Source organism: Charadrius vociferus, unplaced genomic scaffold, assembly GCF_000708025.1.
Source record: "Charadrius vociferus isolate BGI_N301 unplaced genomic scaffold, ASM70802v2 scaffold277, whole genome shotgun sequence".
Taxonomy (NCBI): Eukaryota; Metazoa; Chordata; class Aves; order Charadriiformes; family Charadriidae; genus Charadrius; species Charadrius vociferus.
This window is the reverse complement of record NW_009649183.1, coordinates 32,033-50,150: the sequence shown is the minus strand read 5'-3', so window position 1 is coordinate 50,150 and position 18,118 is coordinate 32,033. Positions and strand designations below refer to the sequence as shown.

At 53.2% G+C, this 18,118-nt stretch overlaps 1 protein-coding gene across 1 annotated transcript in view; it reads left to right on the top strand.

Moving 5' to 3' along the window:
* Positions 1 to 17,597, top strand: part of KLHL18 (kelch-like family member 18) — a 28,953-nt gene extending 11,356 nt beyond the window's left edge. The window contains exons 2-10 of the mRNA XM_009888675.1: positions 2,518 to 2,648; positions 2,833 to 2,973; positions 6,441 to 6,639; positions 9,701 to 9,861; positions 10,337 to 10,473; positions 11,442 to 11,664; positions 14,059 to 14,163; positions 14,906 to 15,017; positions 17,211 to 17,597. Coding sequence (XP_009886977.1) covers positions 2,518 to 2,648; positions 2,833 to 2,973; positions 6,441 to 6,639; positions 9,701 to 9,861; positions 10,337 to 10,473; positions 11,442 to 11,664; positions 14,059 to 14,163; positions 14,906 to 15,017; positions 17,211 to 17,597 — 1,596 coding nt within the window. The remainder of the gene's footprint in view (positions 1 to 2,517; positions 2,649 to 2,832; positions 2,974 to 6,440; positions 6,640 to 9,700; positions 9,862 to 10,336; positions 10,474 to 11,441; positions 11,665 to 14,058; positions 14,164 to 14,905; positions 15,018 to 17,210) is intronic.
* Positions 17,598 to 18,118: the final 521 nt, after the last annotated feature.

Here is an 18,118-nt window from a genome sequence, read left to right as displayed (position 1 = left end):
TCCCCATCCCGCTGCGTGCGCACAAGGATGCTGCTGCCAATGATTTTGTCCGCACCGTGATCCAGTGCTTGTTGCTGTAGCGCTGGTAGAACTCTTGTCTTAACTTCCATGGCAGGAAGGTTGGAACGCGATGATATTTAAGGTCCATTCCAACCTAAACCATTCCACGAGTCTATGCTTGTCCTTACCAGCTCGCTGTCATAAAACATCCATCCCCTTGCTTTCGTTACCTTATTCTTTTTCTGCTTCTTCCCTCTCTCTCCTGGAACATCATCTTAGCCCTCGTCTGCCAAGCAAGCCCTTTTATTCCTGCCTCTCTCCCCACCATGGTCTGGCTCCTGCTCGGCTGTCTCGGAAGCTCGTCTCCTTCTGCTCGATGCCGGCACAGGAGGTGAAGTTAAAGCGTGAGATAAATCAGTGACCGAGTCAGCAGAGTAGGGAAGAGAGCAGCAGAGGATTTGCCGGTGCTTGTAGCACAGTTCTCGAGTCTTGGAGCCTCTGGGGTGTTTTGCACGTGGTTTTGGGTCGGTAGAAGAGATTTATATTGGGCTTTACCCATCTTGAGCTAACAAGTCGCCGTACGTGTATATATTTGAGGTGTTTTTCCACGAGCTCTAATAGCGTGTACCATTTCACTTGCTGCTTTTGCTCTGAGCATCAGGAACTCTGCAAAATCCGCATCAGCGGGGTTTGTGCGGGGTAATCCGGGCACAGCGGGCAGCGTGGGCACACCGAAGCTGATCAGGACAGAGGCAAGGCTCTCCAAAAGCGATCCTGCCGTTTCCAGGCTGGAGCAAATCTTGGAAGCCGTTTGACTGGATGTTTGCAGCACGATTTTTGTCGATTGGGAGGTTCGGGCAGAGCAGACGTGCCCGTGCAGCCGAGGCACGCAGCGCTGCGAGCTGACCACGAGCTAAATGTTTGCGAGTCCCGGTCGGCGTGCAGGCAGGCACGCACGGCCAGCAGCTGCGTGGTCAAGCTGGTGGTTGGTTTTTTTTTTTTTAAAAAAAAAAAAAAGATCTTGTAACAGCATTTGTGGCAGTTGAGTATGCTTTTGTTTAAAAAAGGGGGGGGGAAATTCCTACTGCTTGCTTATGCATTTTCCCTAAGGTCCAATCCCCCTCTCCTGTTGTTTTGTTGGTTTTTTTGGTTGCTTTTCTTTTTTTTTTTTTTTTTTTTTTTATTTTTTCGGGATTTTTTTTTTTTAATGTGTCTGTAATTTTGCTTTCTAAATTCCCAGCACGTCGTTGAATTTACTGGGTGAGAGAGAGCTCTGGGCCCAGAGGGAGAGGGCAAGGCGCTGCAAGGGAACGGTGAAAACCCCGAATGCAAACGTTTTTGTTAATAAGCTGCCTAGACGTGAAAGGGCGATGAAGCTTTCTTGAGGAGAAGCGCAGAGGAGAAGAGGAGGGCTTCTTGGATGACCTGGAGAGCAGAGGACCTGCTGTGCCAGCTTGTCTTGGCGTAACAAAGCTCAAATGGGGAAAATCTTGCTGAAGTGGGGGGGAAAAGGGCGGTTCTGCACAAGCTCAGATGGGCGTAGACTGCTGTGAATCAGGTTAGCCTGGAAATTAGGGGGGGAAAAAGCTCTGAACCAACAGAGAGAAGTAATCGGAGCAAAGATCTGCGTAATTCTGAAAAGGATAAAATATTGTGTAGTGTCTGCAGGAGTGAGAACTGGAATCAGACGCGAGAAGCCGCTTCCAAGCCTCGCTCTGTAGCTCGGGAAGGTTCTTCAGAGGATATAAATGTGAGCGGGTATAGCAGAGCTGGTGAAAGTGAACCTGCAGAGATTTACAGAAGATGAGCCGGGGTGATCCTCTAGGTTACAGTGAAGGTGAGCGGCTGTGAGCGTAAGCTGAAGGTATCTGATGGGTGCCTGAGAAGAAAAAGGGCGTGGGATTTAACCTGTAAGCCGGTCACCGGTTCAGAGGAAGGGCTAAGGAAGAAGAAACGGGCATCACCCGGCTTTCAGTTCTGCAGAATCGTTGCCGTCTAGGACTCGTGGAGAGCCTTCGTGGCTGTGCTCAGGGCATCCTGGGATCAGCCGGGTGATGCGGGGTCGGCGATTGCCAGCTGTTAGGGGCAACGTGTTATCCGAAACGGGGCCACGGGGGAGCGTTTCCTGCGCCGAGCAGCTGGGGAGAGCAGATCTGGGTTTGAAACCTGTGCGCGCAGTTGAATACGGAGTTGATTTGTGTAAATACGTGGTTCTGTGGACCTGGCCGTTCCCTGTTAGCGATCTGGAGACGCCCCGCTCTTGAGCTGTAATACTGTTTTATTTTTGCCTGGTTGACCACTTATGGTGGCTTATGAGGCTGGGAAATTGGGTTCAAAAGTTTGAATTTGAGAGACAGGCTGCCGTCCTGTTTGCTAATGGAAATTTTCCAACTTTCAGCCCTCGGTTGCTGCTGGGTTGGCAGAGCTGTGCTACAGTGAACCATCCGGACCGTGCGGCTGGTGGTGGATGGTGCTGATCTTTCCTCTTTCCCCTTTTCTCTCTCTCTCTCTTTTTAGGTAGGGGACCACAAATTCAGCGCTCACCGGATCGTGCTGGCAGCTTCTATCCCCTACTTCCACGCCATGTTCACCAACGACATGATGGAGTGCAAGCAGGACGAGATTGTCATGCAGGGGATGGATCCCAGGTAACGTCCCAAGGCATGCGAGCGAGGGTCTCCAGAGGGGACCGCAAGTGCTCCACGGGCCTGGACATTGTGGCTGCAAGCTCACCCTCCGTGTGACTGGCACTAGAAAAGGTTTTTCTGTTAGTAGGGTCCCATGCTAGCTCGAATTCAGTGGATATTCTGCCCTTTCTCCCCTTTTTTTTAGTGCGCTTGAGGCTCTGATCAACTTTGCCTACAACGGTCACCTGGCCATAGATCAGCAGAACGTCCAGTCTCTGCTGATGGGGGCAAGTTTCCTTCAGCTGCAGAACATCAAAGATGCTTGCTGCACTTTCCTCAGAGAGAGGTAAGGGGTCGTCTTTCGGTTTGTGCTTACTGCTCCCCAACAGCAGCGAGGTTTTTGTCAGCTGTGTCTGGCTTGGCAGGACATGGGGTGTCTCCTGCCAGCGTGATACGAAGCTCCGCGTCTCCCGAGCCTCGTCGTTCTCATTGCCTTTAAAATAACTCATCTGGCTTATGAGATGCTGCAGCTGGGACATGATGTAGAGCAAAACGGGGTGAATATTTCCCTTTTTAAGATTTAGCCAGCCGGTTACCCATCACGGTGGTGCGTGACTGCCTCTGCCGCTAATGAACCCATCTTCTCCGTAATTACCCTTTCTGCTGTTGCGTGTGTAAGAGAGGAGGAACAAAGGGACTCAGCCACGGAGCTGGACAGGAAGCCGTGCTCGAGCCTTAAATTGATCCCAGGTTTTTCAATTCCCTCGCCGGTCTTTGGCTGCGAGATTGTTCCAGCAGCGTGAGCTGGAAACGGGAAAGCTGGGCTATTCTTTGGAAACGTACCACACGCGTCTTCGGATCGTGCCAGGGAGTGTTACGGGTTTAATTCCCCCTCCCTGCCCCAGCTTGATTTCTCTGCAGCCGCTCAGCGCGTTCCGTGGAGTGATATTAAACACACCTACCAAATAAACAGAACATCTCGGCCGTTATTTTTCTTTACCTCTAAATAGAGGTATCCTGAAACCGTGGGCTGGGGAGAGAAAATGTTTTGCTTCTGTGTTTAAGATGTCTCAATTTTCAGTCGCCTGTGCATCCTGAATTGCTGCGGTTTGTTTAAAATTGGGTTATGTAAGATGACAGATTATTCATTTTTTCCTGCAAAAATATTTTAGTTGAGGTACTGGGTATGACACCGAGCTGGAAAGAGTTGGGTTGCATTGATTATTTTTTATTTTTAAGTCCCTGCTAGCTTTAGGTGGTTGCATCTATGTCTAGATTAACGAGGTGATTTGGTTTGTCAGGTTTAGCTGCCACAGTTCTCCAAAACCTACAAGGAGCGACTGAGTGTCCTAAATTAAGTCCTGTCAATTTTAATTAATACCGAGAAAATTGGTGGATTCTGACCATCCTGAAGAGCCTGGAGCACACGCACTGAGCTCTCATTCTTAAATGGAATTAAGATATGGGATATTTTTAGGCTACTGTGCACAGACAGATCCGTGTGAGCCCTGAGCGCCGTCCTCGCGTGAAAGTCCCCCACCATCGGCGCTGTGGGTTTCTCTTCGTGCCGTACAGGGCAGTAACTGAGGGTACTTGCCCCAAAGTGGACACAAGAGATGTCACATCATAGAATCGCTGAGGTTGGAAGGGGCCTTTAAGATCATCAAGCCCAACCATTAACCTACCCTGACAAAACCACCTCTAAACCACGTCCCCAAGTACCACATCTGCCCCTTTTTTTAACCACCCCCAGGGATGGCGAATCCCCCCCTCCCTGGGCAGCCTCTTCCAATGTTTGATAACCCTTGCAGTGAAAAAATGTTTCCTGATATCCAATCTACACCTCGTCTGACATAACTTGAACCCATTTCCTCTCGTCCCATCACTTGTCCCCAGGGAGAAGAGGTCAGCCCCCACCCCTGTACCCCCTCCTTTCAGGTAGTTGTAGAGGGTGATAAGGTCTCCCCTCAGCCTCCTCTTCTCCAGGATAAACACCCCCAGTTCCCTCCCTTCTTCCTCATAAGACGTGTCCTCCAGACCCCTCACAGCTCCGTTGCCCTTCTCTGGACACACTCCAACACCTCAATGTCCTTCTTGTCGTGAGGGGCCCAAAACTGAACACAGTACTCGAGGTGAGGCCTCACCAGTGCCAAGGACAGGGGGTTGGTCACTTCCCCAGTCCTGCTCACCACGCTATTCCTGATAGAGGCCAGGGTGCCGTTGGCCTTCTTGGTCACCTGGGCACACTGCCGGCTCATGTTCAGCTGGCCGTCCACCAACACCCCCAGGTCCTTTTCCATGGGGCAGCTTTGCAGCCACTTTGCCCCAATCCTGTAGCGCTGCAAGGGGGTTGGTGTGACCCAGGTGCAGGACCCGGCACTTGGCCTGGTTGAACCTCATACTGTTGGCCTCAGCATCTGGACACCACTGTCAACAGCTGAGCCTGGTTTTTGCAGACCGTTAGACGTCAGAGCCCGAGGTATTTTTTCCATGTAGGCAGCATTTAGTTTAGTGTCTGATGATTCGTGCCACAGAACAACGCAGCTATTGGCTCTTGTTGAACAGTGACATGCCTGTCCTGGGCAGTGCTTCTTGTTTGGACGGGAGTGTCTGGGCCACATACCTGTTTCTGTAGAGATGACTGTAATGAATATCATCTCAGAATCATAGGATGGTTTAGGTTGGAAAGGACCTTGAAGATCATCCAGTTCCAACCTCCCTGCCATAGACAGGGACACCTCCCACCAGCCCAGGTTGCCCAAGGCCACCTCCAGCCTGGCCTTGAACACCTCCAGGGATGGGGCCTCACCAACCTCTCTGGGCAACCTCTTCCAGTGCCTCACCACCCTCAAAGTGAAAAACTTCTTCCTAATGTTTCATCTAACCCTGCCCTCTTCCAGTTTGAAGCCATTCCCCCTCGTCCTGTCACTACATACCCCAGTAAAAAGTCCTTCCCCCGCTCTCCTGTAGGCCCCCTTTCCACCACCTCCTCGTTTCACTTGCCTGTCTCTCCTGAAGACCCTGTAGCCTTCCATGCCAACACACCGGTCACAGGAGCCATCCCACCGAGTTTCTACGATGCCGATGAGATTGTAGCCTTGGAGGCGTGCACACATCTCTAGCTCCTCCTGTTTGTTCCCCATGCTACGTGCATCTTCTCCAGCTTCTTCTTCACGCCACGGAGCAGCTTTATGCGGTGGCTGTTTGGCTGTGCTGGAGAGGGGTTCGGATCTGCAGCGGTACTTTCTAACCTCCGGTTGCAAAAGCATCTTTGGTGATAAAGCCTCCGTAATGTCAGGAAACGGGTTTATGAAGCTGTGACAGATGCCATTCTGTAGTATTTTAAAAGATGTAAGATGGAAAACGGAGGCTGATGGTCGGTATTTGTGCAGTGTGCTTGAATCCAGCTTTATCCGATACTGGAGTTTAAAAAAAAAAAACAAAAAGAGAAGGTGTCCAGGCGTCCCGAGATGTGGGAGGGAGGGACTGCTGTGCAGAGCCTCACGCTTCCCCTCGGCTGACAACTTGCAGCCTTCGCGCAGGGCCAGCTGAGTCTGTCCAGTGGCTCCTCGGCAGGTCTGAGGGGACATTTTTAACTTGTGCTTTCCATCCTCCGGCTCTGCTGTGGATATCGCCTTCAGATCTCTGCGTAGATATGTTTATCAGCGAGCTGGAACCTGCCATCATTGAAGAGGACACAGCGGTGTCTTTCACTGCCTCACGTGTCCTCTTCACTGAACCTGTTTGTAGTTCTTTCTATCTTTCCGTTAAACTGACGTTGCTTTTGCTCTCCTTTTTCTTCCCCTTTCCCAGACTTCACCCGAAGAACTGTCTGGGAGTGCGGCAGTTTGCAGAGACGATGATGTGTGCGGTGCTCTACGACGCTGCCAACAGCTTCATTCATCAGCATTTCGTGGAGGTATCCATGTCGGAAGAGTTCCTGGCGCTGCCTTTTGAAGATGTCCTGGAGCTCGTTTCTAGGGATGAGCTCAACGTGAAGTCTGAAGAGCAGGTGCGTACCTGGCATAGGTCTTGCCAGAGGCAGTTTTTTATCTTGGAGGGTTTCTGGTTGCTCAGGAGTGGGATGGGATATGAGCCTATTCCTGGACTGAATGAAGCTGAGAAGATGCCCTGGCGCAGTGGGGACACCAGGAGGTACTAGACAGAGCTGTGATGACACCCTGAGCCCCACTTCTTGTCTGTGCTGCCAGTGTTACCTTGCTCTGAGAAATGCCTGGTAGAGCTTCTCAGACTGTAGATTTTGCAAAACATCATGATTCAACCCCTCTGCTCCGCTCTGGGGAAACCCCACCTGCAGTACCGCATCCAGCTTTGGAGTCCTCAGCACAGGAGAGACATGGACCTGGTGGAGCGGGGCCAGAGGAGGCCCCGGAGATGCTGGGAGGGCTGGAGCCCCTCTGCTGGGAGGACAGGCTGGGAGAGTTGGGGGGGTTCAGCCTGGAGAAGAGAAGGCCAAAAAGGGGAGACCTCAGAGCCCCTTCCAGTGCCTAAAGGGGCTCCAGGAGAGCTGGGGACCGAGTTTTTACAAGGGCATGGAGTAATAGGATGAGGGGGAATGGCTTCCAACTGGAAGAGTGCAGATGTAGATGAAATATTGGGAAGAAATTTTTTCTTGTGAGGGTGGTGATCCCCTGGCACAGGTTGCCCTGAGAAGCTGTGGCTGCCCCATCCCTGGAGGTGTTCAAGGCCAGGTTGGACGGGGCTTGGAGCAACCTGGGCTGGTGGGAGGTGTCCCTGCCCAGGGCAGGGGGGTGGAACTGGATGATCTTCAAGGTCCCTTCCAACGTGAACCATTCTGTGACTGGTTTGAGGTGTTTTGCTTCATCGGTGACAGGTGGAACTTGGTGGGTCCTGAGGACCTTCAGCTGTACCCCTTAGTGTCAGTAAGCTGCCGGTCCTGGGGTAGAGAGGCTGAGGTGTGGGTCTTCTTCACAGAGCTCGTGTTCAAGTCCAGAGGAGTGATTTTGAGCATGCTGCAAGTGCTGCAGCATTTTATAACGCTCCTAGATATTGCTCCTAGAAAAAAACACAAACAAAACAACAGCAAATGGAGCTGAGCAACCTTAGGACGTTTCAACAGCCTTGAGAATCTGTTGGTGCTGGGCTGACAGTCTGCAGGAGAAACGGGACCTGTCCCTGAGCCAGGAAATCTGTCCTACTCTTTCTGAGGAGGTTACCGAGGAGGTGACAAACGAAAAGCAGACCTACAGCTATCTCCATGTAGGGTAAGAGAGCGCTTCGTTAATCAGACTGTCTGAAATGCCCCTGAAATAGAGAGGGAGGGGAACCTGCTTCGCATTCCAGCCACGTTGCTGTATCGTACCACCAACTTCTTTCTTGCTGTTTTTTTGGGGTTTTTTTTTCCAAGTGGAGCCTTGTAGGAGTCCAAAGAGTCTGTCCCTGGTGACATTTCCTTCTGCCCCGATAGCCGCCAGCCCCCTCTTCAGAAACGGCCGTATTTTAGTGCAGTGCAGCGTATCTGCCCATCATAAAGCACCTTGTAGAGTGGAAGTAAGTTTGGGAGGTTTTTTTTAAAGCTCACCCTGGTGCTGTTGAAGTACTTTTGCACTGAAAACCTCGGGAATGGGGATGTGAGAGACTCCAGATCTCCACAGAATCACAGAATTTTCAGAGTTGGAAGGGACCTCTAGAGATCACCCAGTCCCACTCCCCTGCTAAAGCAGGATTGCCCGGAGCACATCCCTCAGGACTGCATCCAGGCGGGTTTTGAAAATCTCCGGAGAAGGGGACTCCCCCACCTCCCTGGGCAGCCTGTGCCACTGCTCGGTCACCCCAACCGTAAAGAAGTTCTTCCGTGTGTTGGAACGGAACTTCCTCTGTTCCAACTTGTGCCCGTCGCCCCTCGTCCTGTCACTGGGAACCACCGAGAAGAGTCTGGCTCCATCCTCCTCCAACCCACCCCTTAGATATTTGTAAGTAGTAATAAGGTCTCCCCTCAGCCTTCTCTTCTCCAGGCTAAAGAGTCCCAGCTCTCTCTCCACCACGTCGAAGGATTTTCATAATTTTGTTCTGGTCAATGGTACTGCCGGACTTTTCTCACCGTCATAGGTTGCGATAAAAGCCCACCCAAAGCAGGTGTGTAATCTGGTTTAGAGCACAGCTATCCTGCGAGGTGGTGGCCGTCACCGGCAGTGACCAGTTCTCCTCCTGCAGCTTCTGGGAGGCTGCTGTGGGTTTGTGATCTCCCTGAGCTGAACCCGTGAACAGAGGTGACATTGGCCTTGGAGTGTGACCCCCCGGTCAGTGTGACTGCTGGGGACACTGTGCTCAGCTGGGCGCTTCACCTCAAGTGACACTGATGGGACTTGGATGTAGTCATCTGGATGTAAGCGCAAGAGTGTAGAAGGACAACCCAGCTCAGGCTTTAACTGTGAGAGTCCTGCAGACCAAGGAGTACGTGTGTCCAATTAAACTAATCACCGGGCTCATTTTGTAATCTGGAGTCATCCAAAAAAGGGCAGATGAACTGTCCTTTGAAGAGGTCTATCTGCCTCTCCGGTGGCTGCGAAGGGAGCCTAGAGGAACCAGCTCAGCTCTGGACATCTAATGTGTAGTTACCCAAAGTTAACAGATAGTTGTGATGAGAGGGATCCATCTTCTGGTTTTCATAGAGCAGCACTGTTCTCTCTGTTTGCTGATTTTTTTGACGCTACGTAACCAAGGTTTTGCATTCTGTCCCACCTCTTCTAACTAAACTCTCTTCCCAGCTCCCTCATCTCCCTGCGCACGTTTGTACTAAACATGCAGTCCCACGGGATGGTATTATTGCAGACTGAGTTGGAGGCAGAGAAAGCAATGCCAGATCCAAACCGCCCGAGCATCACGCGACAGGAGAGCCCCCTGGTGCAACGTAGAGCGTCGCCATTCTGTCCTGAAACGATGTCATCTGAGATCAGAAGATCATTGTGGTTTCTTTTTCGTCAGGCAACCGGGATCTTCAGGAACTTGCCAAAAAAAAACCCCCAAAAAAAAACCAAACAAAACCCAACCACAACCCCAAAATTCCAATTTTTCATGCCTCTCTTCCACAGGTGTTTGAAGCTGCTTTAGCCTGGATACGGTATGACCGAGACCAGAGAGAATCGTTCCTACCCGAGCTCCTGTCCAAAATCCGCCTACCCCTTTGTCGACCTCAGTTTCTCACTGATCGCGTGCAACAAGACGACCTGGTCCGTTGCTGCCATAAATGCAGGTGAGGTTGGGACCTGAGGTTAGAAAACCACCCGGGGGATGGTGGCCCTCAGTGGGGTGGAGGTAGCAGGAACGTGGTTTAGCAGTTTTGGAGACTGAAATTCTCTCTTTCCGTGGACGGAGCACCTGACATAGCAAAAAACCAAAGCACACTCCCCAGTTTTAACCTGGCAGTGGGGGCCACGTTGCCTTCTAGAATTATTTGCCATGGAAGGGGGAAAGTCAGTCGCTGGAGCAGGTTGTCTGGAGAAGCTGTGGCTGCCCCATCCCTGGAGGTGTTCAAGGCCAGGTTGGACAGGGCTTGGAGCAACCTGGTCTAGTTGGAAGGTGTCCCTGCCCATAGCAGGAGGGTTGGAATTAGATGGTCTTTAAGATCCCTTCCAACCTAAACCATTCTATGAAATCTTGATGTTGCTTAAGACAGTCGGATTTCATCACATCAACCGAGCTCTTTAACTATTCGGCTTTGGTTTCAGGGATCTAGTTGATGAGGCAAAAGACTATCACCTCATGCCAGAGCGCCGGCCACACCTCCCAGCGTTCAAGACCCGTCCTCGGTGTTGTACGTCGATCGCGGGATTGATTTATGCTGTTGGAGGACTTAACTCAGCAGGTACCTTGCATATCCGCTCCCTGCAGTGGAGAGAGCAGCATAGTTTGCTGGGTAGGGCAATGGGATCGTGAACTTCCCTCGTGTGAAGTGTTGAGCAGTTTCTCCTCCTCTGTGCAGCACTTTGACCCTTCCACTGATCCGCTCAAGGTGGCTTTGCCCGTAGTTTAACATCTTCCAGCTAGAAACTCTGTCTAGGTCAGGTTTATTTAGGACCAGATTCTTGCATGTCTTAAAAGAATGAGCATTTTGAGGATGCCGATAGCAACAAGCAGAATTTGGAGATATCTAGGTGGGGTTGTGGGATCCCACGTGCAGACACAATGCGCTTGCATGACCCGAGCCATAGCGTAAAAAGGGGGACGGAAGGTGTACATGAAACGATCTGCCGGAGCCTCGACCGATTTGGTTAACCTGGGATGTAGGGTCGGATTAGCGGGTGCGTGCTGGGCGCTGCCTCGTGGGATTCACACCCCAGTCGCACGCAACGCGGCTGATTTATCCGATAGAGAAACAGCGACACCAACAGATGCGACGCCGGAGGTCTCTGCTGCCCCTGTGAGGTTATAAAAGGTCCCACTTCCACAGCTTAGGACTTCTCAAGTCTTCTGGGACAGAGCGTGGGCAAGCTTTGAAACACTCCGCAGTCCTCCTGCGTTGCGGAGCGCGGTCTGTAGGAATTTTTCGGAGCAGGCTTTCATTGCAGGCGAGTAGAAATGTGGCTGGGAAATGCCTCTGGCTTGACTTTGTGGGAGCAGGGAGGCTGGAATAGGATGTGCGAGAGAGCGCAGGAATGTGAGAGCGCAGAGGTTTTCCCAGAGAAGAGCAGGCGAAGTCCCTGTGTCGGCCCCGTCTTTGGGGTCAGAGCAGCGACCGCTTATCCCTCGCGTGCCTCTGCTATGGGCAAACTTGCTAAAACAGTGTTTTATCAGATCTCCCTCTTTTAATTTGAGTAGCGAATTTTTATGCAGGTGACTCACTGAATGTGGTGGAAGTCTTTGATCCCATTGCCAACCGCTGGGAGAAGTGCCAGCCGATGACGACGGCCCGGAGCCGAGTCGGGGTAGCGGTGGTGAACGGACTGCTCTACGCCATCGGCGGTTACGACGGTCAGCTGAGGCTGAGCACTGTGGAGGTTTACAACCCAGAGATGGATTCCTGGTCCAAAGTGGAAAGTATGAACAGCAAGCGAAGGTACGTGCGGCTCGCTTACTAGGAAGGAGACTTTTTGGAGGAGAAGGGGGGAAAAACATGAGGTTGTAGGAAGGCTGGAGGTGTTGGGTGGTGGTGGAAGCTGAATGAGAAAGTCAATGTTTGGGGAAGGAGCGAAAGAAAAAGGAGGAGCGGAGCGGGATGGAAGCGGGTGGGATTTGCTTAGCCCTGTTTGGGGCAGGCTAAGTCACGCTGAGTCTGGGCACCGCTTGCCGGTAAGAGGGGAAAACTGTCGGGAGCTCAGCGAAGGTATACCTGTGCGTCGATTTACGAGGAAAGCCGTTAAGACCTCGGTAATTAAAAAGCAGCTGAGGAGCGTGGGCTCTAAGCTACAGAGATCTCTCAGTTTTAATGGCATCAAGGAGCGAAGTCAAACTAAAAGAGAGCAATAAGGTTCTGCTGGTGAGGTCTGTGAGGCCACTGGAGGTGGTCAGAGCTCCGTGTCTTCATGTTGTGATATTAGGCGGTAGGTAAAGCACTGATGAGCACCGTGTAGCACCGTGTTGGAAACTCCTGCACTGCCAGGAGTCAAATAAACCTATTTTACCGTCTTTGGCCAGCGCTGGCATCTTCTTTCCCTCCCAGAAAGCATAAGAGAATCACAGCTTGGGAGGAGAGGAGTAATTTTTATCATCCGGGGAGAGGTGTTTCCAGCTAAGCAGAAGGTTTTTGTGCTTGAGGGAGAGAGCTGCACGGTTCCCAACCCGCCTAGGGACCGCTCTGTGGTTGGATTTGAGCGCTTACCCTTTTGAAAACCCACCTATTAAGTTGCGTGGTCATCCCGTCCTCCCCACCGCGACACGGTAGCTGCTTCTATGTTTTTAAACATCTTCCTGACAGCCAGGGTTCCTGCTGCGGTTTTCTTTGTGTCCATGTCCGGTCGCTAAGAGTTGTTAAATCGTTCACTTTTCCGCAAGCTTTGGAGCGCTTTTTTACCATAATGGTTTCTCTGGCTTGTTTGTTTGGGTTTTTTTTTAATGTGGTCTGAGATGTTGATCGCTTGGGAAGAGCACACTGCAAGCGCTGAGTACGTGAAACCCCGGGCACGAGGCTCTGTTTTGTAACAGGAAAAACTCAGTTTTTCCATAGCAATGAGGTTCCTGGGAGCTTTTCCCACAGTGGAGAGGCAGTTGCTCTTCCACGATGGGGTTGTTCTGCCTTGAAGCCAAGCAGGACACACGTTGGATGCTCTTGTGCAGAGGGAAATGGCAGTTATTGTACAAACAAGGGAGGTGATTCTCCCCTCTACTCTACTCTGGGGAGACCCCATCTGGAGTACCGCGTCCAGCTCTGGAGCCCCCAACGTAGGAGAGACATGGACCTGGTGGAGCGGGGCCAGAGGAGGCCCCGGAGATGCTGGGAGGGCTGGAGCCCCTCTGCTGGGAGGACAGGCTGGGAGAGTTGGGGGGGTTCAGCCTGGAGAAGAGAAGGCCAAAAAGGGGAGACCTCAGAGCCCCTTCCAGTGCCTAAAGGGGCTCCAGGAGAGCTGGGGAGGGACTCTGGATCGGGGAGAGGAGCTGTGGGATGAGGGGGAACGCTTTGACACTGAAAGAGGGGAGATTGAGATGAGATCTGAGGAAGAACTTCTTGACTGTGAGGGTGGTGATCCCCTGGGGCAGGTTGCCCCGAGAAGCTGTGGCTGCCCCATCCCTGGAGGTGTTCAAGGCCAGGTTGGACGGGGCTTGGAGCAACCTGGGCTGGGGGGAGGTGTCCCTGCCCAGGGCAGGGGAGTGGAACGAGATCTTTAAGGTCCTTTCCAACCCGAACAATTCTATGATTCTATGAAGCTTCTTGGGTCCAGCTGTAGCACTGGGCATTCATCGCTGAGGTCTGTGGTGCTGAGCTTTTATGAGAAGTTTCGACGACTACATTTTCAAGGTGGGATTCTCGTCTTTGGTCTATTTGAGAGCCTTTGGGAGCCAAATATGTGATTCACAAGGTGTAATGACAGGGTCAGGTCCCTTGGTTTAACGAGCTTTAGGTCTGACAGCAATTAGCACATCTCCTGAGGCTGTGCAGTGACGTCCCCCACCAGCAGCAGCGGGGAGGTTCTTCATGGAAACAGGAATCGCTGGGATTTTGACCCATGATCTGGGTCAAAATTGCTCCGTGTGTTTTGATTTCATTCCTTAATCGGGAAAACACGGTGTGCTCATGCTATAAGCATCTTTCATCACCTGTGAGGCTCAGAGCTCAGATGGGATCGAGCGGTTGAGCAGCCTGGAGGTGAAGCCAGGAGAAGAGGAGGAGAAGGTTCGGTGGGGTGAAGGAGGCGACAGCAGGCAGCGGGGCAAGGCGGGCTGTGCAGATTTGCCGCGTTACGGACGGTGCGGCGGCAACTTCGGCTGTCTGATGGGGTCCTGCTGTTGGTTGCAGTGCCATGGGAACGGTGGTGCTGGATGGCCAGATCTACGTGTGCGGCGGATACGATGGGAACTCATCCCTCAACTCCGTGGAGTCCTATTCTCCGGAAACAAACAAGTAAGAGGTCTTCCTGTCCTACAGCTTACCCATCTGTTCGCTGCTAGAGTAGAGCCGTGCCGTAGCCCTGCTGGGAGTCCGGGCTGTAAAGGGAACACGGTGAATGAGGTGGAAAAGCTTTTATATCTTGACAGCAGAGCAGCGTCCCTCCTTGCAAGTGTTTACCTGGATGCAAGCGAACAAAATGGGGGTTTAAAGAACATAAGCGGAGGGCTGGAGCCCCTCTGCTGGGAGGACAGGCTGGGAGAGTTGGGGAGGGTCAGCCTGGAGAAGAGAAGGCCAAAAAGGGGAGACCTCAGAGCCCCTTCCAGTGCCTAAAGGGCCTCCAGGAGAGCTGGGGAGGGTCTCTGGATCAGGGAGGGGAGCCGTGGGACGAGGGGGAATGGTTTGACACTGACAGAGGGGAGATTTAGGTTAGATATTTGGAAGAACTTCTTGGCTGTGAGGGCGGTGATCCCCTGGGGCAGGTTGCCCCGAGAAGCTGTGGCTGCCCCATCCCTGGAGGTGTTCAAAGCCAGGTTGGACGGGGCTTGGAGCAACCTGGGCTGGGGGGAGGTGTCCCCGCCCAGGGCAGGGGGGGGGAACGAGATGATCTTCAAGGCCCCTCCCAACCTAACCCATTCTATGAAAGGAGAGTTACTGGAACCCAGTCCTAGAAAACCCAATAGAGTTGAAACAACAGTGGGCTGTGTGCGTGCTGTGCCTGCAGGACCCTTGCTGACCTCTCCCCTCTCCCGGCCAGGTGGACGGTGGTGACCCCCATGAGCTCCAACCGCAGCGCCGCTGGAGTCACCGTCTTCGAGGGTCGGATCTACGTGTCAGGAGGACACGACGGCCTACAGATCTTCAACAGCGTAAGTCTGCGGGTTGCAGGTTCCTGCAAGCTTCCTGCAGAAATTCATCACCTGCAGGTGGCCGAAAGCTCAGGTCGGGCCAGGAAGGCTCCGTGCCCTTTCCCTGTGCACCCAAAGTGCCCCAAGTATTTGTGCCACCAAATTTACATCATTTCCAGGGCCTTCCTTCTTGCTCAGGAAGAAATGAGCCAGCCAGGTGCCCGCTGGGGAACTGGACTGGAAGTGCTGCTCTTGTTCCCCAGCGCCAAAAGGATTGAGCTAACGCATTTTGTTGTCTCCCCGCTTCCTTCTCTTTTTAAATCATTTTATCACTGCGTCCCTTTGAGCTCTGGAGTACCCCAGATGTCGGGCTCTTCCCTCTGCTTTCTGTGCCTGTTTGATGGCTCCGGTGTCAGAAACAGATTATCGTTGAAACAAGCTTCACAGCAGGGGGAGTCGGTGGTACGGGGCCTTTTGTCCTCTTCCACCCGCTCTGCGTTTCAGTTTTCTGCCTGTTCTCTAAAGGGAAAAAACAAACTGATGCGGAACAGAAAAGACTCATTCATCCACTCGGGAGCGAGAAGACGGGGAGCTGTATCCGCGGTGGGTCTGGCGCTGACGCGCCGCTCTCAGAAATCTGTAATAAAGGGTTTTGTTGGGAGCAGCAAGAACTCTTTCTGCCTTGCTCAGCAGATCGGGGGCAGGCTGATGTCTGCAGCCTGAAGCACCCCAGGGCCAAGAACTACAAATCTGCTTGTCCGAGCACATTCCTCCGCCTGACAAGTTTGGAGCGGTGCTGGAGCCCTTCCAGGAGGGGGTCCGTCTAACGGTCTCTCTAGAAACGCAAGGGATACAAAAATGGTGGTTGGTTGGGTTTTGGTTTTTTTTTTTCCCCCCGCTGAGATGCCAGAGAACCCTTCTCCAAACGTCCAGGGAGGGGACGTCAGCCTTTGCTGACGGTGGCAGAGGAAGGGGAGAGACAGTGCCCAGTGCCACAGGGTGCGGGAGGTGGGCTTCAGCTCTGTCAGGAGTGATGGTCGTCCGACGTGAGAAACTGGAAAGTTCTTGAATTGTTACAGCTGAATTTTGTTGCCTGGGGAAAATAGGGAGTGTCACTCAGGGTTAGGGGACACTTAAGGGATCGGGGAGGGGATTGTGCCCCTCTGCTGCGCTCTGCTCTGCTCTGGGGAGACCCCCCTGCAGTGCCGCCTCCAGCTCGGGGGCCTCAGCACAGGAGAGACATGGAGCTGGTGGAGCGGGGCCAGAGGAGGCCCCGGAGATGCTGGGAGGGCTGGAGCCCCTCTGCTGGGAGGACAGGCTGGGAGAGTTGGGGGGGGTCAGCCTGGAGAAGAGAAGGCCAAAAAGGGGAGAGCTCAGAGCCCCTTCCAGTGCCTAAAGGGGCTCCGGGAGAGCTGGGGAGGGACTCTGGATCGGGGAGGGGAGCCGTGGGACGAGGGGGAACGGTTTTGAACTGAAAGAGGGGAAATTGAGATGAGATATCAGGAAGAAATTGTTGTCTGTGAGGGTGGTGATCCCCTGGGGCAGGTTGCCCAGAGGAGCTGTGGCTGCCCCATCCCTGGAGGTGTTCAAGGCCAGGTTGGACGGGGCTTGGAGCAACCTGGGCTGGTGGGAAGTGTCCCTGCCCAGGGCAGGGGGGTGGAACTGGATGATCTTTGAGATTCCTTCCAACCTCAACCCGTTCTAGGACTGAGGACGGCTTGGATGTGCACCTCTTGGGTCTGACAGAGCTTTGGCAGGTTCTGCCTTGGGGCAGCAGCACGATCTTGTGTGCACGAGGAGAACTAACACCTGGCAATCGAGACACAATCCGGTGGCAATTGAACTTTTAATTGAAGGGTGCTCAATCCTTTTGGTGCTGAGGCTCAGCTACTTGTTTAAAACCCCACGCAGAAGCTGATGAACGGGGAGATATGCAGAAGGAGCATCTTCAGAGCTGTATTTGGTCTGGTCTCTGCGGCATATTGGGTGGGGAGAGTGGTCTCTCCCCGTTCACCCCCTCCATCTCACCAGTGAGGTGGGTCCGAGGGAGTGGGGTGAAACACAACGGCTGGTGGGACCGGGAGTGTTAGAAAACCTTAATAATGGTATGAGATATGATTGTATTTGCGTGTGGAAACTGTCTGTGTGGATCTGTGGTGCGTGGTAGGTCTCGGTGGAAGGTCCCCTGATGCCACCTGCTCTCTGTCACCGCAGGTGGAGTACTACAACCATCACACGGCCACCTGGCACCCGGTCTCCAGCATGCTCAACAAGCGCTGCCGCCACGGAGCCGCCTCGTTGGGCAGCAAGATGTTCGTCTGCGGAGGTTACGACGGTTCGGGTTTCCTCAGCATCGCCGAAGTCTACAGCTCCATGGCGGATCAGTGGTACCTGATCGTCCCCATGAACACCCGGAGGAGCCGCGTCTCCCTCGTTGCGAACTGTGGCCGTCTCTACGCCGTCGGGGGTTACGACGGACAATCCAACCTCAGCTCGGTAGAAATGTACGACCCGGAGACAAACCGTTGGACGTTCATGGCCCCCATGGTGTGCCACGAGGGGGGGGTTGGCGTGGGCTGCATCCCCCTCCTGACCATCTGAGAAGAAAGCGGTCGCGGGCGGGGGGACGACGACACCGTCTTTTTCAATGACAATCGGAGGAGAAGCTCAGAGAGCGTTTCGTGACGGGATATCCGCAGAGGTGCGTTTCCAGGTGCTCAAGTGTCATTCCCAAACCCCCCCACACACACCATGCGCACACGCACGCAAAAAAACCTTGGCAAAACAATCCCCACCCTCGGCTTTTTGGGCTGAGGCTCCCGAAAATATGTCAAACGTGTTGAAATACGCTGAGTCTACGTGCTGGCGCCGGCCAGGACCTGCCCGCCTCCCTCCGCCGTACGTTCAACCTTTGTTCGGAGCTGGGGCCGAACCGAATCCTTCCTCTCGCCGTTGGTTTTCCCAAGAGCGCTGCGGTCTGCTTTTGGCTGCCCCTTTGGGAAATGCCGGTGTAGGCTGAAGGAAGGGGGGGGGTAGGCTTCATTGCGACATAAAAACGGCCGCTTTAATGACTCGGAGGAAAATACATCGGCGCCTTCTGTCAGCAGCAAAGCGACCCCGCC